Source organism: Cylas formicarius, unplaced genomic scaffold (assembly GCF_029955315.1).
Source record: "Cylas formicarius isolate icCylForm1 unplaced genomic scaffold, icCylForm1.1 PGA_scaffold_12__32_contigs__length_19106922, whole genome shotgun sequence".
Taxonomy (NCBI): domain Eukaryota; kingdom Metazoa; phylum Arthropoda; class Insecta; order Coleoptera; family Brentidae; genus Cylas; species Cylas formicarius.
The window spans coordinates 14,905,421-14,915,521 of NW_026844225.1; the positions used below are offsets into that span (position 1 = coordinate 14,905,421).

At 31.4% G+C, this 10,101-nt stretch overlaps 1 protein-coding gene across 7 annotated transcripts in view; it reads left to right on the top strand.

The window, feature by feature from the left end:
• LOC132708593 (guanine nucleotide exchange factor DBS-like) overlaps positions 1-8,650 on the top strand; it is a 31,575-nt gene extending 22,925 nt beyond the window's left edge. For 5 of the 7 annotated variants that reach the window (XM_060680999.1, XM_060681004.1, XM_060681001.1 and 2 more), the window contains exons 6-11: positions 3,825-3,986; positions 4,046-4,231; positions 4,289-5,013; positions 5,063-5,267; positions 6,640-6,766; positions 7,562-8,650. In XM_060680999.1, coding sequence (XP_060536982.1) covers positions 3,825-3,986; positions 4,046-4,231; positions 4,289-5,013; positions 5,063-5,267; positions 6,640-6,766; positions 7,562-7,665 — 1,509 coding nt within the window. In that variant the 3' untranslated portion in view covers positions 7,666-8,650. Of the gene's footprint in view, positions 1-3,824; positions 3,987-4,045; positions 4,232-4,288; positions 5,014-5,062; positions 5,268-5,988; positions 6,128-6,639; positions 6,767-7,561 lie in introns of those variants that run through there. The other 2 variants (XM_060681003.1, XM_060681005.1) reach the window with 2 other exon arrangements.
• The last annotated feature ends 1,451 nt before the right edge of the window (positions 8,651-10,101 follow it).

A 10,101-nucleotide genomic window follows, 5' to 3' on the forward strand; every position in this document is an offset into this window, starting at 1 on the left:
TTGTAAGTCAGTTTATGCATGCGTTTTTATTGCCACTATTTTATGTTTAGTGGTTTAGAATTTGGAAGTAATTTTTTCTCAATATTTACTCACCAATAAGTACTTTTAACCTTTAACATATACATATAAAAATACATTTTTAAAAATTCCTAAGAGTGTTAGATTTATTTCCTCAAATTTGTTTTGAGTTTTTTAATTTATTTCGTAGAACCGTGTTGGCGCTTAACTACCGATACCAATTGGTTTTAGAATTATTTGCCGATTTATGAGAAATAGAAAAACCCGGTTTAGATGTTGAAAATAGTTTTAGTGTTTTTTACACATCTGTTGTATATAGTTGAAATAATTTTAGTAGTTAAGATTACCGTTTTCAACATTTTTTCTCTATACTTATATAAGGCAGTATCAAAAACTACGTGATAAAATAATATTATTAAATCCTTTGAAATTTTAAGTCAGTTCATACATGCGTTTTTATTACCACTTTTTTATATATTGGGGTTAAAAATGCTTTTAGAATTTCGAATCGGAATAATTTAAGTAGTAAATCTACGATGACGCTTTTTAGGTATAGAATTTTTTCATAAAATTATTTTTCACCGCAAAAATAACATCGTGCCTGCAAACTGGACCGGACCACCTTGTCTATGACCTATTTAAACGCGGTAACAGCTATTTGCAAGAAAACGTGAGCCATATTGCTTTCTTCGAGTGTGAGTTCTAAAATGCTACCGGATTAATTGACTGAAAATAGCAACAATACGTGAGGTTTCGAGTAAACACGCTTTTTAAACGGTATAAACTTTTATGTACGGTCATAAATGGACTCGTTTATGAAGAAGTTTATTGCTTTGGGAATATCAAATTTAAATCAAAAAGCAATTTCCTGAGGTGTACGAGTTATAGAGTTCCTGTAAAATTAGTGACAGGATTTACGGAGTCGTAATTGATTTTTGTCTTTGATTTAATTCAATAGGGAATTTTTTTTCTAGTCAGATTATGGCTATAAGTCATCAATACGATCCTTCCAAACCGTTAATTTTAATTGATTGAGTTAATCGTCAAGCCATTTTGCAACCTTTCAAATTTTATAAAAAAAACTTGAAAATATCTAACAGTTGAAGTGTGCCAATTAGATGCAAATCCTAATCGTCAATTAGAATTACGTCCGATTATAATTATAAAAAGAAAATATTTTGTAACGCGAAGATATTTGCATAATTATGGAAGTTTCTGAATTCTTTACGAATGTGTTCCGGCTATCACGTAAAAGAAATATTTCAGATACCGCCTCTGTAATTCAGTAATTATAAAATTGTTTTCAAAATATGATCTACAAAATTAACTTTCTAAAAATAATAATAATACAGTAAATATTATTTACTAATTCTATTATTGCAACATTCTTACACTTGAATTAATTATTAAAATAAAATATATCTATCTAACAGAAACAGATGAATTTTCGTTGCATCGGTGGAATGGACAAGACAAGTTGACTAAGCGATGAAAGATATGGAGAAAAATCGCAGCTGTCGAAAATAAAATTGTTTGTTTTATTATACAGAATACATAAAAAATTATTTAATTTGCTGAAGAGTAAAGTAGCTTTTTTTGCAACTAGAATATAGAATAGAATAAAAATATTGTTTCAAAATTAAAAATACGCTACTTTCCTGATTCTCCAACAGTCCAATTGTACGTTTCAAAATGTTGTTGTATATATTTCAATCAGATTCTTCAAGCTGTTCACAAACGTAGCTATAAAAAATTAAGATAAGAATATTTTAAATTTAAATCCACACTTTTCAATTTAGAATTTGCTTGAAAATCTGGTTTTTTCCATTTTACTCTTCAGAATTATTTTCAAAATTTTGTTTTATCTGGACCACCTGCACCATAAAGGAAATTCCCAGCATTGTGGACCGGATTTTTAAAGCAAGCATTAATATCTTTTATAAAGAGACTTTTATCTATATCTCTCATTTTTTATTGTGCTTGTCCTCGTATTTACTTACTCGATCCGTAGACATACTGTATATTGAAAAATCGTTTTTCGTTGCACCAAATTGATTCTGTCGCACCAGCATGGGCAGCACGATATCCAATTTTCGCGTGATTTTTGAAGGTATTTCACTTATTTACATTATCAATATAATATTTTCTTTTTGCATGTTTTCAAAATTTATAACTAACAATAAACTAACTAGTTCAATTTTCAGTTTTGACAAATGGAAAAATATCAACCATTTCACTGATACGAAAAAAAAAACAATATTTAAGAAAAATCAATATAAACCTTTTGGATATTTATATTTGTTGTCCCTTTTCATTACAAAATTGATGTATTACAGGAGAGTTCGTCAAGCACCCTTAATGTCTGATGCAAAAATGCATGCCAAGTCAATCCAATAGGTCCAATAGCGTTTTGTCGCCAATAAAATGCATAGCGAATTAATTAAAGTCCATATAAAACGTTGCAATTATTGTTATAGCCAACCATTTACGGCCAAAAAAGCATAGACGTCTGGAATATTTATATTACTGCATGTGTAGTGTACATAATTTAAATTGTCCAAAGTATAAATACACACAAACATCCAGCCAAACAACTGTAAAAACGGTATTTAGAAGAATAATTTAAATTTTAACTTGATACGGACTTAATTTTCGTAAATTTGACCATTTCGCTTTGAGCAGACTACGGGTCAACATTTCTTCGTGCTCCCAATACTTTAAACCAGTTTCGGACGAAGTTTTTTTTTTAATTAAAATTTTATACCGAAACCGAATGAAAATTCGACGTTACCATATGTTCGATTACGAGTATACGGAAAAAATAATGATTTGCAAGTGTGATTTTCGAAATTATGAATTTTATTTGCCAAAAATGTTTTGTGACGAGTATAATTGCGGGTTTTGTGACGGATTTTTCTACTCGTGGGTTACGGTGAGTCGTGAGTAAAGTTTATGAAAAATAACCGAATTTTAAAGTAGATAAAAATTGTTTAATAAATACTAAAATGATAGAAAATAATTAAATAATTAACAATAAATTATAATAAAGTTCAACAATACCTGCCACGAAATCAAACAAAATTTGCACTCTGAAAACCCTATTTTTAAATTTGTGAAGGTAATATTGTAATAATGGTTATCAAAAATATTCATTCAATTTGTGTTCAAATTCGACGATCCTAAAATTGCCTTCTTTTATTAGTATATATTAATCCTGGTTTAATTACAAATTACAATGGGCGGCATTTCCTTTTTATATCTTATAGTAAATACAGTAATAAAAAATAAATCGTAATAGTAAACGTCTAATAGTTTTTTTTATTTTTTTATTTTTCTGTGGTAATAGCAAAGAAATTTTAATTACTATCGCTCAAATTTTTAGTTTTGAAAAAAAATAAAATAATAAAAAATAATAACGGTAACGAAGAGACAATCAACCAACTTTATTTTAGAAAAGACACAGTCTATCTATCTACTCGTTTTACAATAAATAAAACATTCAGATAGGTAAACCTATATAAAATATATAGATCATTCTTAAAAATATAGACATGAAAATCCAGATTTTACTGAAACTATAACGCGAATAGCTATTTCTTAGCATTTTTTCATTCCTCTTCAAAGTTATGCGTTATTTTATAAAAAAAAATCTTTCAGAATATGTTAACTTTTGTTAATTGTTATTTATAAGGTGGATTAAATAGTTAATGCATTGAATATGATCACTTTGATGAACCAGGATCTAAACATCGCGAATAAATTCCTCAACTCCCATCTCTAGGATTATAATAGGATAATTATTTTAGATGGACTCTGCTAACGACGGTGAGCAAGACTCAAACCACCAAAACGGTTCAGGAATACCCCAGGAAGTGGACGAATTAAATCGAATCAAGACCAGACATGTATTAGCCGAATTACTAGAGACTGAAAAAGTTTACGTTACAGAAGTGCTTTCGGTGATCAAGGTATCATTTCCCAATTAACGCATTGTTTAAATGTACAATATCTGGAGTTTTTTCCTTAGGGTTACAAGTTAGAAGCGCAGCTAGAAGAACATCAACACTTGCTCTCCTCCAATGTGGGTGAAAAATTTGACATAATATTTGGCAATTTAGACGACATCTATAGATTCCATTCGGAAGTATTTCTCAGGGACTTGGAGAACTGTATAACTTCTACAGATTTAGTAGCTTTGTGCTTTGTTCAAAAGGTATACCCAGTATGATCGAAGTATGTTACGAATTTTGTTGTTCTGTTGGTGTTGCAGAGGGATAATTTTTTTCGATTATACAGCTTCTACTGCCAAAATATTGCCAAATCCGAGCAACTACGTGAGAGTTCAACTGATCTGAATCAGTTTTTTCAAGTCTGTCAGCGCAAGCTCGGCCACAAACTACCCTTGGCCGCTTACTTGCTTAAACCTGTTCAACGTATTACCAAATATCAGCTTCTTCTGCGCGACCTTTTGAGGTATTCTGAAGAAGGCAAATGTTGCAAAGAATTGCAACAAGCCTTGGACTGTATGCTAGTCGTTTTGAAATGCGTGAACGACAGCATGCACCAAATCTCGATTACCGGATTTCCAGGAGACCTTTCCCAGCAGGGGGAGCTCTTGTTGCAAGGTTCCTTTAACGTATGGGTGGAAAATAAAAAAGACTTGCGTCTGAGACTTAAAGCTTTAAGAAGACACTTGTTCTTGTACCAAAAGGCGTTGTTATTTTGCAAGCCCGTTTCCAAAGCGGAGAGAAACAAAGCCACGTACCAATTTAAACATTACTTGAAAATGTCTCAAATAGGCCTCACCGAATCCGTTAAAGGCGATCCCAGGAAGTTTGAGGTATGGTTGCAAGGAAGGCAAGAAGTGCATACGATCCAGGCAACAAATTTGGAGCAGAAACAAGCGTGGGTGAATGAAATTAAAAGGGTCTTGTTCAACCAACTGGAGGAAATCAAAGGAGAGAAAATCAAACAATACGCAGCGATCACTCACAAGTAAGTCGTGCTTTGGTTCTGTTATGAGGGTACCAGCAGCTGCTTTTAGACCATTGCGTCAGACGACATCATGGGAAACACAAAAACACATGCCGATAACCCCTGCGGTAGAAGGCCAACAAAGAGCTTTAAGTTGCGATTCTGAACCTCCCAATATCCAACACATTGAAGAAGCTATCGATTGTATGGAAGGAGGAAATTGGTCATCCGATGGTAGTAACAGCGATGATGATGAACACTCTAACCAAGTATCGGTAAGCGCTGGGGCATACCTATCTTTGTTAAGAGGCTTCTTGTCCGCATCTCACCATGCCATGTTTTTACTTTGATAGCTCGTTGGTTTTTTAATTATTATACGTTGAGTTTGGAGAAAAAAATCTGATACATTGATCAAGAAAGACGTTAAAATCAGCATATGATATAATGTGATAAGAAATATCGATATTATGAAAGTAATGCTTCCGAAAATTGGTGAAATGTTAGAGACAAAAACTATGAATGTTGTTTAATAAGACGGTAACTTTATCCTCGGAAACAAATAAATAATTAGTACTAATGTATTAGTTTTTGCCTTTTATCGCTTTGATCTAATCGCCTAGTATACTAAAATGGTAAATATTGTACAGCTAAGAACCTGCACTAACAAAGATCTTTTCGCTTTTGCGAGGTTTCATTCTACTTACAGAAATAAGCGAATTTTTCGTTTCTTTTAACTGAACTGTTTTATATCGGACTTGCAGAATGTACAAGCTTTGCGATCGAAACAGAAACCCGTGCGAGCTATGAAAGTTTAGATAGTTTGGTTTGCCTTATTTTTTGTTTCGCGAAAAACAAATTACGTCAAATTCAGACCCACCCTACGGCTTTTGGATGCTTCTTAGAACCCTGAATGCCTTAATATGCCGTTTCTGGGCATATAAGAACAAATGGCTTATGGGCTAACTCAAAATGTTGTTGATAAACATTTGTTTGCAGTGGCATGTGGTGAAGGGTTCGAGCACTGTTGTTGATCGGGTGGTAGCATATTTCATTGGCAGTAGTGTAAATACAACCACCACGTTTTATGTTAAGCATTACTAATTAAGTCGACTGTTCCATTGTTTCTTTAGTTCTAGTAAGTTTAATATTATTAATTTTAGTTGTGTAAATTCAGCGCGTTCATGTTCAACATTGATTTATTAACACAGAACGTTTAACGGCATTATAACAAATAATTAAATGAACGTCTTTAAAATCATAGCACCCGAAAAAATAAGATTTTGCGACAAAGCCGACAATTTGTTCATACCCGATTACCAAGTTATTATTATATAAAAATATAATATATTAAGTTAAAGGAGTACAATTAAAAAATTAAAATTTTAAAAATAGAAACACAGAAATTTTGTTTTTTCCTTTTCAAAACGAACTTGATTAAACTAACTTTAAAAAATAATAATAGAATTTGGAAAACCAAAAGAAAAAAAAATAAAAATTTTCAGCTATTATATTGAATTGAAGGATTATTTTCTATTTGATAACGTTCTGTGTTATATTAATTTAAACGCGTTTCTCATATTTCATATTTAAGACTGTTTAATTTTTCGTAACACTCCAAATAACGATAAATAAATTTTAAAATTTTAGAGAGGTCGGTACGTGGTGCTCGCTGATTACTGTGCAATTGGCAACAGCGAAGTGAATATGAGAGAAGGAGACATTGTTGAATTAATGAAAGTTGGCTGTGCCGGATGGTGGTTTGTTAAAGTTGTTGGTGAGTAAACCGACTGAAGAGCAAACATCAAATCACTAAATCAAAATTCCGTAACAAATGTAATTTGGGAATTTTTGTTTGAAATGTTGATAAAATGGGATATTTTGGCTCTTCTATTTACAATTTCGATGTTTATAGTAGTAGTTCAAAAAAACAGAACAAGTTCATTCAAAAGAAACTCAATGAAATATTAAAATTTATTAAAAAAAAATTCTAAAATATTTCTTAATCCATCTTTGATACTTTAATATTGGTAGCTTGTGAGCATTATGCCGCTGAACCGACCCTGTATATTGAATGAGTTAAAAGCCACCAATACAATCATCCCATTGAAATGCCTGGTCATTCATATTGTTTGCATCTGACTTCACAATATTTAAATCAAGATTACATTTCTATTTATTATTGTTATTTTTATCTTTTATATTTTATTATTTTTATATGATCGCCCCCATCTCCGTCAGGTATCATTAACTCAGGAATATTTATATATAGGTCTGGTTTATTTAGTATTCACCTGGACATACCAATTCAACGCGGTCGAAGTAAATAATGACAGCAGAAGTCCAAACTATCGCGTATCATGGGTATTTTTGTTTCGTTAGCTCCTTTTTTGTAAAACTTGTGTAAAATAAACTAAAATTGTAATTTATTTCCAACTAACAGTTGATTCACATATTGGTAACATATTCGTTGACTTTTCTTTAATAATTGAAGTAGTTGGTTCTACTAATGCGTTTTCGTTCTTTTTGATTATTTGGTTATTAATGTGATTGTGATGATTATTATTTTTAGGTGGTACAGTAGAGGGCTGGGCGCCAGCAGCATACCTGGAAAGTTTAAGTCGCAAGGCATTTCGCGGTGGAAGTAGGAGTCAAGATAAACTGAATGAGCATTAGTGATCAGCTGGTTTTTCATAGACATTTCTGATAGCTTCGTGGTGTATTACATAACCGCAATGTAGGAATTGTTCCAATCCATTTATTCCGACGTAAGAATAACGGGTTGGCATAATTTGAATGTTATTTATTTATTTTTTATGTCCTATTATTTATTTTTAACGTAGATTAGTTGTATGTTTGCTAAGCAGGCCAAAATGTTTTTTGTACATTAATTGTTATTTATCAGTTATCACTGAGTATTTTGTTATATCTACTAATTTACGATTGTTTTTCAAAATCATCCAATCCGCAAAACATATCTATTGTAAGTACGTATTATTTTCTTATTTTAAGAGAGTACTATGTTGACCAAAGCTAAAACGCAGAACGACGCATTATATTGCACTCTTCTGCAGATTAAGTATTGTATTAATAAACTGAATGTTGTCTTTTTTTGTTAGTTTTCGTTTGTGTTTGATAAAGTCGTTTAGTAAAGGCACAGCTAGACAAGCTTAAGGTTTTATTCTACTTCTTAAAAGAATGAATAAAACTTGACGTTTCGATTTGACAGCGAAACTGTTATGTTCCAGCTTGAATGTGCCTTTATAAAACAATAAGTACAAATTTTGGTATAGGTATTGTTTTATTTGACAAGTTGAACTTTACATTTATGTTTATGCAGTAACCCAACAATAGCATAGGTATTCCATCTACAGGAGACTGTTGACATATTCCCTAACAGTAATTAATAAGTCAGACCTCAGGGATTTTTGGATATTTTAGAATTTCGCGTCAAACTCACAGTACATTCTGCTTGCAGTTTACTTTGGTAAATTAAAAACAAAACTCGAATTCCCCCAAATCCGATATATCGACAGTCTAGTAGATTGGGATTTACATATTCTAAAGTATTAATGATCCAAGTCAGTATAATGTCAATTCTAATTTCTCCTACTGTGCTAAAATACGTATGCTCAACATTTTAAAAGCAAAAAAAAATTTTAGGCATGACACAGTATATATAAATATTTGAGGCTCAAAAATGCTGCACCGTATGAACTGTAACCATGTAAAAACTAAACCCGCAAATATATAAATAATTTATTATTACACATGTTTCTTTTTAATTTTTTTAATTATTATTCCATATATTTGGGGCTAATCGGTTAGTGTAACGGCAAAGCGAGTATGAAAATTAGTTTAAGCCCTGAATACTAGACGGCTCTGAATGGCAGTTGTGTACCTGAAGTGAACACCCAATATGTTAACAAAGGGCCAGCGCTAAATAAAATTAAAACTTAAACGAGGTCGCACATCATCGAGATGTCAAAAATGGTAAAAGCTACTTTAAATTAGGGAAATAATATGCCATTTTATACAAGCCGGTTTAAAATTTCCTGCAAATCCAGTGATATCCGAACACGAAAACCAAATTTTGAAAAGTAGTTTTATTTTTTCCTGGGCTTCATTTGAAAACAAAGATTAAAATAAATTTCATACTCCCGTTTTTTCCACGATGATTTAAAATTATTTTACTCATTATATCGTCGTTTTTTTTTTTCAGATAATCCGCGAAAAAAATGGTTTCGATTTTCCAATCTATGTTGTTGTTGGGTATTACAGAATGATACAATAAATGCAGGTAATATAAGAAAATTATACGGATCTAACTAGTTTTTGGAATCCTATATGGGTGGAAAATTATAATAAATTAGAATTAAAATAAAACTAGCCACAATTTGCAACAAAATTATTAAGTTTTATTTATAAACCACTATATTGTCGATCGTCTGAGTGTTTGGCGTCAAAAGAAATAAAGATGATTCCGAAAGCAAAGGTGCGAATTAAAAAGACTATATATCGACCCTTGCTTTGACGCTGATCCATGGTCATTATTATAGTAAATCACGACGATATAAAATCTCGTTAAAAATAAGAAGTTCACTTTGCATTTCAAACGTACACCGAAATAAAAACAAACCGACGAAGCACTTCATTCGTGCAGGATCGGACTGTCAACCGGGAAGCACGATAAGGAAGCACATTCCCGTTTTTTGATTGGCCAAAAAAAAAAGAATTTAACAATAAACTAACAGTAGTAGTCCATTTTTTTCAATTTCGAATTTTTCAAATTTGTCGTTTGGATTTCTGCCCTTTGTTAAAAGTTTTTTTCGAAAAATGTATTAGAAAAATTTTCATTAATTTTCGCTTTCAACGATTCCTAGCAAAGCGAAAGACTGAAATTTAAGAAATAAATGCATCGTATTTGTTGACGACGAAAAATTATTATAAAAAAATCCTTGAACTTGAATAAAAACGATTTATACAGCGTGTTTCAAAAACCATACACCAATGGTGGGCGGCACAAAATCGACGGAAATTAATATAATTTTCGAAAATTTATAATTTATAAAATTTATGTATTCGAAAAAACTAAATTAACAGCATTAATTT